The sequence below is a fragment of the Portunus trituberculatus genome, chromosome 37, assembly GCF_017591435.1.
Source record: "Portunus trituberculatus isolate SZX2019 chromosome 37, ASM1759143v1, whole genome shotgun sequence".
Lineage (NCBI taxonomy): Eukaryota > Metazoa > Arthropoda > Malacostraca > Decapoda > Portunidae > Portunus > Portunus trituberculatus.
In genome coordinates this window covers 29031228-29046071 of record NC_059291.1, presented here as the reverse complement: position 1 = coordinate 29046071, position 14844 = coordinate 29031228, and the positions used below count along the sequence as shown (strand labels likewise).

Sequence of the window (14844 nt, the reverse complement as noted above, 5' to 3'; positions counted from 1 at the left end):
CATGATAATAACATTCTTCCGTTTAAAAAAAAAAAATATTTTTTAATAAAAGTGTTGATTAGAAACCATAGTTCTTATTTTGACTAAAAATTGCCGCTAGACGAAAACTTTGCGTTCCGTCTGACTCTAGACGACAGAAAGAGTTGACAGAAGAGTAAAAAAACCACGGAAATCGCCTGAGACGACGGAAAAAGTGCTAATGTGACGCCGCCTTAAGAGAGGAGAAGAGGAAGCGAGAAAGAGAGGAGGATGAGGATCAAGAAGACACAATGGGGTGACTCAACTAATCCTTATGACGAACCATTATTCTTAATTGATTTTGTTTATCTTATACACAAACATTCATATATTCGGTGTGTGTGTGTGTGTGTGTGTGTGTGTGTGTGTGTGTGTGTGTGTGTGTGTGTGTGTGTGTGTGTGTGTGTGTGTGTGTGTGTGTGTTATCAATTTAATCTTCTTGCGTCCTTCTATACATGACTGTTTCTCTCTTTGTCTTTCTGTTTGTCCATTCTAGTATTTCCATTCATGCGTCTGTCAGGCTGTCTAGGAATTTTTAAGCCCGACACTTTGTCTCTGTTGGTGTTTGGCAGCGCGCCATTTATCTTGAGTGCGCGCTGGTCTTTTTCCTCCATGTATACCTGTCTGTCTGTCTCAGTGTTCTTCTTTTGCTACCCATGTGAATGATTTGCCTGTCCCTTTGTCTACTCCTTCAATTATGTATCTTTCATTATGCATCTCTCTCTCTCTCTCTCTCTCTCTCTCTCTCTCTCTCTCTCTCTCTCTCTCTCTCTCTCTCTCTCTCTCTCTCTCTTTTTTTTTTTTTTTTTTTATTTAAACATAATTTATACAGAAGAACATGTACCCAAAGGCGCACTGTCGTGTGCTACCTATTCTAAGGGTACTACAATCTATTTCTCTACAATATTTACAAGACTTAAAAATAGATAATATACAAGATGGAGCACTGTTCTTTTCACTTCACTAGCACTATTCACGCACTGCACTACACTGAGTGTCACGTCACAAAGAGTGTCAGAGGAGTTGGCAGTGTCTGTCTCCACTTATGTGCCATCAGTTTGACACTGTGTGTGTTCATCTCCTGGACGTGAGGCACCGCGGCCGTGAACAAGTTCCACATCCTGGAGACGCGTCCTGCGAAGGTGCGTTGATGCTGACACCCGTGGGATCGCGGCACCTCTACGGCGTCACCACCATTGAGCACCGTTCTCGTGCTCCGTGCGGTGACTCTCAGAGGATGACGCAGCCCTGCCAGATGTGGCACTCTTTGCACCTGTGCCTTATGGAACACTACGATCGCCGCCACATCTCTGCGGTGTTCCAGTGAATCAAGGGACGCTCAGGCTCTGGGTGAGGTGGTATTGCAGCATCTACTAGCCGTATGGCGCGGCGTTGGATGCTGTCCAGTCTCCTTCTGTGTGTGGCGGCACAGGACATCCAGGAGAGAGCTGCGTACTCAAGGTGGGGCCGCACCTGTGCCTTGTACAGCAGCAGTCTCCCCTTCCTGTCGAGGAAACTGGCGATCCTTCTGAGAGCGGAGATCCTGTGAGAGGCTTTCTTGGCAATGGATTTGACATGGCTGTCAAACCTCAGCCCTCGATCCACCTCCACTCCAAGTATCTTGACGTCATCTTGGAGTGGGAGCAGCAGCGCCAAAGACAACTTTCCTGCCATTGCTGCCATGGCGGCTGGGGACCGAGAGACAACCATTGCCTGTGTCTTCTCCGGCGCGAATGTCACTTGCCAGCGAGCACCCCCTCCTCTATCACTCGTAGCTGCTGATTGATGGCCTCAGCAGCCCGCCCACTGTCCTGGCGTGGATAGGTATAGGAGAGGGTGCAGTCATCAGCATAGGCCTTGACTCCTGGCAGTAGCTGGAGAAGATCATCCACGTAGATATTCCACAGGAGTGGGCCAAGAATTGAACCCTGTGGCACTGATGCCTCCACAGGCAGGGACTCAGATGTTTGCCCGTTGACAACCACCTTGAGGCTTCTGTCCTGCAGGTAATTTCCCAGGAGTCGTAGCAAGCCACCCTGGATGCCTTTAGCACGAAGCTTTTCCAGTAATCCGTTGTGCCATACTTTATCAAAAGCTCCAGCTATGTCCAAAGCAACCACTATAGTGTCCTTGCCGTCGTCGAGGGCGTCCTGCCACTGCCTGGTGAGAAGCATCATTAGGTCGGAGGTTGACCTTCCAGGTCTGAACCCAAACTGTTGGTCTGAGAGGAGGGCATTGTCCTTGAGATGGCTACACACCACCTCTGCCACGACCCTCTCAAACACTTTACCCACCACTGACAACAGGGATATGGGTCTGTAGTTTTTTGGGTCCGTCCTGGAGCTTTTTGTGTACAGGAACTACTCGAGCCTCCTTCCACACTGAAGGCCAGACGTTTTCCCGTACACAAGTTGTGAACTTGGGTGAGAGGGGCAGCCAGTTCCTGGGAGCATCGCTTCAGCAGGTGCGGGCTGATGTCATCAGGGCCGGTAGCTTTCTGTGTGTCCAGCCCCGCAATAATCGCTTCACCTGCTGATGCGTCACCTCCACCATGGTGACAGTCTTCTCACATTGCTGGACCAGCTGAGGCGGTGGCTGCTGTGGATTCCCCACCTTCATTTTTCCAGCAAACAAGGAAGCCAGCAACTGTGCCCTCTCCTTACTGCTGGTGGCGACAGTACCGTCCTGCTTGCTGAGGGGAGGGATGGATTCTTGGTGGCCAGTTCCCTGTTTGTCCTTAACAAGGGACCACCAAGTTTTGTTTCCTACGCCAGTGCCACACAGTTTCCGGCGCAGGCTTTCCTCCTCTCTCTCTCTCTCTCTCTCTCTCTCGTGTGTGTGTGTGTGTGTGTGTGTGTGTGTGTGTGTGTGTGTGTGTGTGTGTAATTCACCACCACGGTCGTTTGCTGGTCATCCAGCCAGTCTTCCCCATTACGGAGCGAGCTTAGAGCTCATAGTCCGATCTTCAGGTAGGACTGAGACCACAACACACTCCACACACCGGGAAAACGAGGCCACAACCCCTCGAGTTACATCCCGTACCTATTTACTGCTAGGTGAACAGGAGCCACACGTTAAGAGGCTTTTCCATTTGCCTCGCTTCACCCGGGATTCGAATCCGGGCCTTTTCGGTTGTGAGCCGAGCGTCCTAACCAGTAACCACTACGCTACGCGGTGTGTGTGTGTGTGTGTGTGTGTGTGTGTGTGTTTACGTTACACTAACTTTACATCATCTCTTTTCTCGAATATTAACTAATTTTCCCACCTTTTCTCTTTGCTTCGTTCGCTCAAATAACGCTTTTACTCATTGTCCCCTTCCGTCTCTCTCTCTCTCTCTCTCTCTCTCTCTCTCTCTCTCTCTCTCTCTCTCTCTCTCTCTCTCTCTCTCTCTAAAAATAATCCCTCCATCGTCAGTAACGTATTGAAAGTTCACTCTTATAATTTCCTCCCTCCTCTTTCAGCCACTCCGTCCGTCCGTCCACAGGTCGAAGGCTTAATAACACATTTTCTTTCTCCCCTGTTCTTTTTTGTTCTGCTCCCAAACGTGACTTGTTGTGAAGCAATTTGGCTGCTATAGATAGGCGAGAACTTTTTTCCGTGCGAGTTTTTTGTGACGTTGCTCTCGCTCGTGTCACTCTTATTCTTTCCGTAGAGTGGAAACGCCACATAGCATGGCTGACAGAGAGAGAGAGAGAGAGAGAGAGAGAGAGAGAGAGAGAGAGACAGACAGAGAATAGGGCAAGCTGCATGAAGCCATCAAACTAAGACACGGTAGTCCTTATATTAACATTCTTATCTGTCTTCACATATCATTCCTTCCATAAACCTGTCTGGCAGAAAATAACTTGACAGACTGTAGGAAAGACAGACAGATGAACACCAGACATGCTGACAGTACGTATCTCTACATATTCATGTACTATCGCTACACAAATAACCTTGTGAAACATTAAACGATAGAATCAGTGGCCCAGTGAAAAATAGCAACCAAACTGAAAGAAAATAAAACACATTGATGGTCTTCTAATGGATATGAATAGCGGCATAAAGATCGCGACGGACAATCAAACGTGCGCTCTTCATACATACATACATACATACATACATACATACATACATACATACATACAGAAAGAAAGAAAGACAGACACACAGACAGACAGATAAACGGAGAGACGGGCAAGCGAGTAGCTGCAGAGGAAAACAAACAAACAGACCAATACTCTGACAGGCAGAGGAAAATAAAAGAATGTTGATGGATGAATATGGAAAAGAGAGAGAGAGAGAGAGAGAGAGAGAGAGAGAGAGAGAGAGAGAGAGAGAGAGAGAGAGAGAGAGAGATTCACCACGGTCGCTTTCTGGTATGGGTACCCAGCCAGTCTTCCCCGATACGGAGCGAGCTCAGAGCTCATAGACCGATCTTCAGTAAGACTGAGACCACAACACACTCCACACACCGGGAAAGCGAGGCCACAACCCCTCAAGTTACATCCCGTACCTATTTACTAGTAGGTGAACAGAGGCCACACATTAAGAGGCTTGCCCATTTGCCTCGCCGCTCCCAGGACTCGAACCCGGGCCTATTCAGTTGTGAGCCGAGAGAGAGAGAGAGAGAGAGAGAGAGAGAGAGAGAGAGAGAGAGAGAGAGAGATAATAAAAAAAAAAATAGAAATATGTAATGCTTGGTAGAGAGAGAGAGATTTGCACAAAAACTTCCTTTCATCTTCCTCTTGCTTTCCTCACCCTCCCTCCTCTTCCTCCTTGTCCGTCTCTTTCTCTTCCCTCCTCCTCCTCCTCCTTTTTTTTTCTTCTTCTTCTTCTTCTTCTTCTTCTTCTTTTTCCAGCCGCTTCCCTTGTCCTTTTTCGTTGCGTGAAAAGAACCTTAATTTTCACCTCTCTCTCTCTCTCTCTCTCTCTCTCTCTCTCTCTCTCTCTCTCTCTCTCTCTCTCTCTCTCCAGAAAACACATCAACGTTAAAAGTTTTCAAAATTTACTTCGTTATCTTTATTTCTATTTGATTACGTCTCCTTTTCCTTTACTTATTTTTTCATTTTCTATTTAGGCTTCTCACATTTCTCATTTTTTATTCATATTGCTTTTTCCCTGCTTCGATATTTTTGTCTTCGTAAATCTCTCTCTCTCTCTCTCTCTCTCTCTCTCTCTCTCTCTCTCTCTCTCTCTTAACGGTACGATGTTTACCTTAGATTGGGACGAAGACGGACGGCAGGAGTGTTAAGAGGAGGAAGAGAAAGAGGAGGAGGAGGATGAGAGGTAGGAGGAGAAGGAGGAAGAGGAAGAGGAGTGGAGAATAGAAGGAAGAACAGGAAGAGAAGCGGACAGGAGCAAATAGGAAATGGTAAGTGGGCAATGCAAAACAAATGATGGAGGAAGAGGAGGGAGAGCAGAGGAAGGAAGAGGATGATAGAAGAAAAACAAACCAAAAGAAGAATTGAGGAAAAGGAGGAAAATAAGGAGAGGAAGTGAAAATGTTGAAGCGAGGGAGCGGCGGGTGGAAGAGAAGGGAAGATAATGAAGGGAGGGTGATGAAGGAGATAAAAGGAGGAGACGGAGGAAGGAGGGAAGGAGGAAGAGGCGAAGGAAGACGAGAGAGACGTGGGATAAATTTTAGATTGAAGTATGTTAAAGGGAAGGAGATGTGAGGTGAGAGAAAATGGAGGGGAGATTAATGGAGATGGACAAGAAGAGAGAGAGAGAGAGAGAGAGAGAGAGAGAGAGAGAGAGAGAGAGAGAGAGAGAGAGAGAGAGAGAGAGAGAGAGAGAGAGAGAGAGAGAGAGAGAGAGAGTTTAAAGTTAAAAATAAGATTAGTCGTGAAAGAAAAAAACTTGCTCTTTTCTTTTATTACATTTTCTTCCTTTTAATTTTCCCCTATTCCCTTTACTTCCGTTTCATTGTTTTCTGATTTTTACCCTTTCACTATTTTCACTCCATTCTCTTCCCTTCCCTCCCCTTCCCTTCCTTTTCCTTCCCTTTCCCTCCCCACCGCTTACCTCTCCTTCGAAGACACAGGGACAGTTCTGAGCTAAGGGGCATAGAAAAAAGTATGGGAAGAAAAGCGAGCTAAGTTGGGAACAGGTTGGGTCCGCTTTGGTTACATCGCCTTTGTCACGTAAGGAGTGGTGTGTGTGTTTGTGTGTGTGTGTGTGTGTGTGTGTGTGTGTGTGTGTGTGTGTGTGTGTGGTGTCGAGAAGTGGAGGAGGACAAATGGATGAGGTGATGGAGGGATGGTGTTGTTGATAGGAGGAGGTGAAAGACGAGGAGGAAGAGGATATGGGTACGCACGTGCTGACTGGTGGTGGTGGAAGTGACACAGGAAGACAAAGAGGAGTAGGAGGAGGAGGAGGAGGAGGAGGAGGAGGAGGAGGAGGAAGAGGAGGTCGCACACCTTTTGAGGGAGAAACGATATTTGACGTGTTGACATACACAGGAGTCGAGAAAGAGGCAGGTTGAAGTGGGAATACGAGAAGGAGAAGATGAAGAAGAAGAAGGAGTTGGAGGAGGAGGAGGAGGAGGAAGGGGAGGATCAGGAGGAAGAGAGATAACTGGATGAGATTGTGGTGATGGTGATACAAGGAAGAAAGATGTGACATGATGATGACTTGGTGATGTGGCGATTGATGTGGTGATGAAACTCGCGTTGTGAAATGTGGTGAATTGATTTATGATGGAGGGAAAAGGAAGCCACGTATTGGTTATAGTTCAGTGGTGGTAGAAGTTAGGAATGATTGGGAGTTAGCAGTAGTAGTAGTGGCTCTTGTGTACATTAATAGTGGTGGTAAGACCCTTTGTACAGTTCTCACATTCTCACCCTAGGAATCCATTTGCTGGTGTGTTTTTTCCTTTGTGTTCCTTAGTTAAGTGTAGGTGGTGGTAGTGGTGGTGGTGGTGATAAGGGCGGTCTTCTAATGTTTGGTTTTTACGCCCGTATTCAGAAACGCTTTGCTCTCTCACCATCACTAATTTCCGAAGATTTTAGTGTAAGATATTCAATTTTTAAGGGTATTTTTATGATTCTGGTGAGAGATTGGCAAGATTTCTATTTGATCATAAGGATCATAAGGTAGTCGTCGCTGAGAGAATAAGGCGTTTCTGAAAAGGGGATTACTCCGATGTAGTGACGACAGTGAGAGTGATGGTTGTGGTTGTGGTTGTGGTGGTGGTGGTGGTGGATGCAACAGAAGGTGGAAGGCTGCAGTAGAGGTTTTGTGGACGATAACAAAGGCGTCGTGTTCTTTTGCTTGCCGTGGCTTTCATCGACGTGTTTTTGTGTGGCCTGCTTGCATGGTTTTGCAGGGAACTTAGTGCGTTGCTAGGAGCTGCTGGTTGCTGGCCGAGGAATGTGCGTGCGTGCGTGCTACTACTACTCACCACCATTACTACTACTACTACTACTACTACTACTAATAATAATAATAATAATAATAATACTAGTGCCACCACCACCACCACTACCACTATTACAGCTACCACTACTACTACTACCACTACTACTACTGCGGTGGCGTTGTGGATAAAATGGTGAGCGTGGAATCGGGCAGACGTCCACACGTAGGTTTGAATCCCACCACGTACAGCCACTTGTCGAGTGGTTTAAAGTTACCTACATGTCACCATGATACCCAGGTTCTAGGTGGTTACACTCAAGATGAGCTTGGGTGGTGATATGGGCCTTAATATGGGTACTACTATAAATAAAATGGCCTGCCTCACTAATGGGCGGAAGCTGAACAGCGCTTCTTACATACTCTTTAAGTGTGCCTACAGGGGCTATAGGCCTTACCGTAAAAAAATAATATAAATAAATAAAAACCACCACCACCACCACATCGATTCCTCCTCCCAATACAGTACTATCAGTGGATACATGTAATGATGCACTGGTACATGCACCCCTCACCAACACACTAAATACGGAAGTATAGAAGTATAATAAGAAAATACACTACACCTCAACATCAAGAGCTATAAAGCATGACAAGAGTAGGAAGAGAGAAGAAGGGAGAAGCAGAACACGCCTTCCTCCTTTCTCTCCTCTCCCTCTCCCTCTCTCTCTCTTTGCAGAAAGCTTTGCCATGAGCGAGGTGCCAACGCTGAGAGCTCATGGTCACGAGTCTCGCTACTTGCCCTAACCCACCACCACCCTTGGGATAAGCTTACTCTTCTATTTTTTTCCCTGTCGTCTGTCGCGTCTCGGATCTCGTTTTTCGTCTCGTCTCTCGTCTCGTCTCGTCTGGTCTCTCTCTCTCTCTCTCTCTCTCTCTGGCAATTTTTTCTTTCATATGATGGCACGTGTATCCCTTTCACTTCCTGCCCTTCTTTCAAACATTTTTTAAAATTTTCCTCTCTCTCTCTCTCTCTCTCTCTCTCTCTCTCTCTCTCTCTCTCTCTCTCTCTCTCTCTCTCTCTCTCTCTCTCTCTCTCTCTCTCTCTCTCTCTCTCTCTCTCTCTCTCTCTCTCTCTCTCTCTCTCTCTCTATCACGTTCCTCAATTATTATCTTTAAACTATTTATCTCTCCCACATTCCATTCCACATGATCTCGTCTATTCTCCTTTGCTCTCCTTTTCTGTCCTCTTCTTTCCTCTCGTCTTCCTTTTTCTCTCTCCTTTCTTTCCTTCGTTCTCTCTTTCTCTTCATTCTAACCTTCATTCTAAACCCGTCTTTTTAAACCCTCTCCCATCTCTACCATCCCTCCCACCTCATCCCTTCCTTCCTCTCGACATCAATATCACAACATTTCTTTCTCCTCTTCCCTCTTTCTCGTCACTCCCTTTGCCACTTCCTTTTAACTGGTTTATATTTCCTTGAACCTCCGGAGCTCCCACTCTTATCCCTTCTCCAAAGCCGCTCCTATACTCTGTCCTTACTGCAAGCTTTTCCAGTGTATTCTTTTCCTTAACTTGGATCGTTTCGCCTGTACAGATTTATTTAAATTGATATCAAGTATCTCTCTCTCTCTCTCTCTCTCTCTCTCTCTCTCTCTCTCTCTCTCTCTCTCTCTCTCTCTCTTTTCTTTCTTTTCTTTCTTTCTTTCTTTCTTTCTTTCTTTCTTTCTTTCTTTCTTTCTTTCTTTTTCTTCTTTCTTTCTTTCTTTCTTTCTTTCTTTCTTTCTTTCTTTCTTTCTTTCTTTCTTTCTCTCTCTCTCTCTCTCTCTCTCTCTCTCTCTCTCTCTCTCTCTCTCTCTCTCTCTCTCTCTCTCTCTCTCTCTCTCTCTCTCTCTCTCTCTCTCTCTCTCTCTCTCTCTCTCTCTCTCTCTCTCTCTCTCTCTAAGGAAGTCTCGCCTAATGAATCCTTCTTTTGTGTTTACACCTGCACCAAACAACTGACGTGTCCTTCGCCATAACCAGAAACTTGTTACATAGTTTGAACCTTACAAAGAATTCCGCTTCCTCCTCCTCCTCCTCCTCCTCCTCCTCCTCCTCCTCCTCCTCCTCCTCCTCCTCTTCCGCCTTCTTCTCCTGTTCTTGCTCCAGCTCCGTCTTCGCCTTTGTCTTCTTCCCATCTACGTCATCCGTTTCCTCCTCTTCCTCCTCTTCTTCATTTTTTTTCTTTCCCTTATTTTCTTCAGCGTCACATAAGTGTTTCTTGTCATGGTCATCGTTGACCTCCTCCTCCTCCTCCTCCTCCTCCTCCTCCTTCTCCTCCTCCTCCTCCTCCTCCTCCTCCTCCTCCTCCTCCTCCTCTCCTCCTCCTCCTCCTCCTCCTCCTCCTCCTCCTCCTCCTCCTCCTCCTCCTCCTCCTCCTCCTCCTCCTCCTCCTCCTCCGTCAAACAAGAATGAACAAAGATTTTGACGCAAGCGAACATGTAAAAGAATTTATGGAGACAGGAAGCAGATAAGGAAGCGAATGAAGAGAAATAGAATCGTGGAGGAAGGAGAGGAAGGTGAAGGAAAGGAAGAGAGATAGAGATGTCAGTGTCTCCTTCCACGTTCCTGTAAGTCTGAGGGCGAAGATAGTTCTGCAAGAATGAGAGAGAGAGAGAGAGAGAGAGAGAGAGAGAGAGAGAGAGAGAGAGAGAGAGAGAGAGAGTCAGAATCTTGTGATGATGTGGTAAACTTAATGTTCTCTCCGTGTTCTTGTCTCGTCTTGCAATAATTGTGAAGGAGGAGGAAGAGCAGGAGGAGGAGGAGCAGGAGGAGCAGCAGAAGGAGGAGGAGCAGGAGGAGCAGCAGAAGGAGGAGGAGGAGGAGGAGGAGGAGGAGGAGGAGGAGGAGGAGGGCAGGAGGATGAGGAGGAGGAGCAAGAGGAGAAGGACTGGAGGAGGAAAAGGAGGAGGGGAAGGAGCAGCAGCAAGAACATCTGGGAGTATTATCATAATTCAATTTCGCAGCAAAGCACAAAGAGAGAGAGAGAGAGAGAGAGAGAGAGAGAGAGAGAGAGAGAGAGAGAGAGAGAGAGAGAGAGAGAGAGAGAAGTCGCTAAGTGTATATATTTGTTGTATATCCATATGCTAGTAAATATACAACACAATAATATTATGACTACACATGACCATAAATGTCACAAGGTCGGACTGTTCTCCCGGTATTGACCATAAATGTCTTGACACCTCTCCTTGACTTTTTCTTTATTAACTTCTACAACATTCGTGTTTTTTATTTGATTTTCAATTTGTAGAACAACACTTCTCTACGAAACCACATCTTTTCCTCACCGAAACACAGCTGTCTGAGGCAACTGACTGTAGCCCCCTTTTTTTGTTTCTTCCTATTTTATCCTCACTTTCATTTCAGTGCTGGATGTTGCTTTGATGTGCACAATGACTTAAATCTTACGAGTTTTCCACCAACTGGCTTCGACTCGATAGTCGCCCTTTAACTAAATTTATCTGTATTGTTTACCTTTATACCTAATTCCTCTGACTATATGAAATTCTTTGATTATTTAACTTTTAAAGTGGACCACTTTCTGTCTCTTTATCCTGTCCTGTGAAAATTTCAATGTTCACCTGCTTGGGCTTTCCTCTCCGCTCCCTTCTCCTGAGTGAACTAGCCTTCAACTTTGCTATCCTCCATGATCTAGAACAACTGATGCAACACCATACTCGTATTCCTGACCGTCTTGGAGACACCCCAACTCTCCGATCTTTTCCTTACCTCTAATCCCTCTGCTAATGCTGTTAACTTATCTTCTTCGTTGTGTTCCTCCGATCACAATCGCTTATCTGTATTTTGTCCTAATTCTCCAATCCCTCCTCAGGATCCCCCAAAGCGGAAGGTGCCTCTGGCGTTTGCCTCTGCCAGTTGGGGGACCTGAGGAGGTATTATGCTGATTTTCCTTGGAATGATTACTGCTTTTTTGTCAGAGACCCATCTCCGTGTGCAGAGCGCATAACGGAGGTTATAGTGTATGGCATTGGGGCGTACATTCCTCATTCTTTTCTCAACTTAAATCTTCCAAACCTTGGTTTAACACAGCCTGTTCTCGTGCTATACATGATAGAGAGGTTGCCCACAAAAGGTACGTGAGCCTTCCATCACCTGAATTTCAAGCGCTTTATATTTGTAGCTGGAATCATGCCTAGTCTGTTTCCTAACTTGCCAAACACTCCTTCATTATTAGAAAATATCAAAATCTTTAGAAATCCAACTCCCCTAAAGATTTCTGGCATCTGTCCAAAAACATCTTCAATAACTTTATTTCTTCATCTTTCCCTCCTGCATTTCATCCTGATGGCACCACTGCCATCTCTTCTATCTCTAAAGCTGAACTCTTCTCTCAAACTTTTGCTAATAACTCCACCTCGGATGATTCTGGGCTTGGCCTTCCCTCTCCTCTTCCCTCTAACTATTCGCCTAAGATTAAAGTTCTTCGTAATGATGTTTTCCATGCCCTCCCTGGCCTTAACCCTCGGAAAGCTTATGGAACTGATGTGGTCCCTCCTATTGTTTTAGAAACTGTGCTTCCGTGCTTGCACCTTGCTTGGCCAAACTCTTTCAACTATGTCTATCGACTTCTACCTTTCCTTCTTGCTGGAAGTTTGCCTACATTCAGCCTGTTCCTAAAAGGGTGACCGTTCTAATCCCTCAAACTACCGTCCTATAGCTTTAATCTCTTGCTTGTCTAAAGTTTTTAATCTATCATCAATAGGAAGATTCTTAAACATCTGTCACTTCACAATCTTCTATCTGATCGCCAGTATGGCTTCCGTCAAGGTCGCTCTACTGGTGATCTTCTGGTGTTCCTTACTGAGTCTTGGTCATCCTCTTTTAGAGATTTCGGTGAAACTTTTGCTGTCGCGTTAGACATATCAAAAGCTTTTGATAGAGCCTGGTTTGATTTCAAAACTGCCCTCCTACGGTTTCTATCCTTCTCTCTGCAACTTTATCTCAAGTTTCCTTTCCGACCGTTCTATTGCAGCTGTGGTAGACCGCCATTGTTCTTCTCCTAAATCTATTAACAGTGGTGTTCCTCAGGGTTCTGTCCTATCACCCACTCTCTTTCTATTATTCATTAATGACCTTCTTAACCAAACTTCTTATCCTATCCACTCCTACGCTGATGATACCACTCCACATCTTTCCAAGTCCTTTCAGAGACGATCAACCCTTCAGGAAGTCAGCAAATCACGCAGGGACGTCACAGAACGCCTGACTTCCGATTTTTCTAAGATTTCTGATTGGGGCAGAGAATGTCTAGTAGTTTTCAATGCCTCAAAAATTCAATTCCTCCATCTATCAACTCGACACAGCCTTCCAGACAACTATCCCCTCTTCTTCAATGACGTTCAACTGTCTCCCTCTTCCACACTGAATATCCTCGGTCTGTCCTTTACCCATAATCTTAGCTGGAAATTTCACATCTCGTCTCTTGCTAAAACAGCTTTTATGAAGTTAGGCGTTCTGCGGCGTCTCCGCCAGTTTTTCTCGCCCCTCCAACTACTAACTCAGTACAAGGGCCTTATCCGTCCTTCTATGGAGTACTCTTCGCATGTTTGGGAGTTCTACTCATGCAGCTGTATTAGATAGAGTGGAATCAAAAGCTTTACTTCTCATCAACTCCCTTCCTCTGACTGACTGTCTTCAGCTTCTTTTTCACCGTCGAAATGTTGCATCCCTCTCTATCTTTTATCGCTGCACAAGGCTTTTTACTTCCTCTCATCACTATTCTGTTCATCCTTCTAATACAAGAGTTAACCAGTATTCTCAGTCATTCATACCTTTCACTGGTAAAGTCTGGAACTCCCTGCCTGTTTCTGTATTTCCATCTTCCTAAGACTTAACGTCTTTTAAGAGAGAGGTGTCGAGACATTTGTCCCTAAATTTTGACTAATTCTTTTGAATCTTTTAAGGAGACTACAATTCCAGTGGGCCCTTTTTTTCTAATAATCATTTTTTTGCTCTTGCTAGTTGTCCCTCTTACATAAAAAAAAAATGGCACTCCTCTAGCGGCCTCGCTGCATAAGACTTTCTTCTTCCTTTCATCCTAATTCTGTCCAACTCCCTAATGCAATAGTTAACCAGCATTCTGAGTCATTCATCCCTTTCTCTGATGAACTCTGGAACTCCTTTCTGTATTTCCATGATCTTATGACTTGTCCTCATTTCAAGACATTTATCCCTTTCCTTTGGGTAACTCTCGGACTTGCACGGAGACTGGCTTTCTAAGTTGCTCTTTTTTCTTACTCTTTCTTTTGCCCTTCGCCAGCTTTCCCTTCTTACATAAACACACACACACACACACACACACACACACACACACACACACACACACACACACACACACACACACACACACACACACACACACAGTCACGGAGTAAGTAGAGCCGCGATGGTGGCTATTCTAGGTCACCACACGCTCTCTCTCTCTCTCTCTCTCTCTCTCTCTCTCTCTCTCTCTCTCTCTCTCTCTCTCTCTCTCTCTCTCTCTCTCTCTCTCTCTCTCTCTCTCTCTCTCTCTCTCTCTCTCTCTCTCTCTCTCTCTCTCTCTCTCTCTCTCTCTCTCTCTCTCTCTCTCTCTCTCTCTCTCTCTCTCTCTCTCTCTCTCTCTCTCTCTCTCTCTCTCTCTCTCTCTCTCTCTCTCTCTCTCTCTCTCTCTCTCTCTCTCTCTCTCTCTCTCTCTCTCTCTCTCTCTCTCTCTCTCTCTCTCTCTCTCTCTCTCTCTCTCTCTCTCTCTCTCTCTCTCTCTCTCTCTCTCTCTCTCTCTCTCTCTCTCTCTCTCTCTCTCTCTCTCTCTCTCTCTCTCTCTCTCTCTCTCTCTCTCTCTTTTTTTTTTTTTTTATTTATACTGATCAGATGTACAGGAAAACAACTACATTACATAAGAACGTTGTTTTTACAGACTAAAGGGTTCAGGGTTAGTGCAACCTATCTTAAAATCTGACCCTGGTGATGTATATTACATTCTGTATGTACAACAATAACTTATATTGTAACACTGAATATACTACGTTCACTGTACATGATTCACCCTTGCCTCAGTAACTAATGGTTCACTTGCACTTCTGAGTGTTTCTGTCACTGAGGTTTATCTCCTGTGAGGCCAACAGAGTGTTCCATTTTCTTGCACACGAGTTTATATATTGTCTCTGGTGATGCCATGTCCTGCATCGGGTCAGCAGGAGCTCACCAGGTGTCTGGGTGACCATGCGGGTGGTGACCTGAGGGGAGCGTGCAGGCAGATGAAGCTCTCTCTCTCTCTCTCTCTCTCTCTCTCTCTCTCTCTCTCTCTCTCTCTCTCTCTCTCTCTCTCAGAGAGAGAGAGAGAGAGAGAGAGAGAGAGAGAGAGAGAGAGAGAGAGAGAGAGAGAGAGAGAGAGAGAGAGAGAGAGAGAGAGAGAGAGAGAGAGAGAGAGGAGAAGAGAGAGA

At 45.6% G+C, this 14844-nt stretch overlaps 1 protein-coding gene across 1 annotated transcript in view; it reads right to left on the bottom strand.

Annotated features, from left to right (window-relative positions):
- Positions 1-14494: 14494 nt before the first annotated feature.
- Positions 14495-14844, bottom strand: part of LOC123514175 (protein FAM9A-like) — a gene marked incomplete at its 5' end in the record, with an annotated part of 5558 nt that continues 5208 nt past the window's right edge. Inside the window, one exon of the mRNA XM_045271824.1 lies at positions 14495-14581. Within this exon, the coding sequence (XP_045127759.1) occupies positions 14495-14581 (87 nt within the window). The remainder of the gene's footprint in view (positions 14582-14844) is intronic.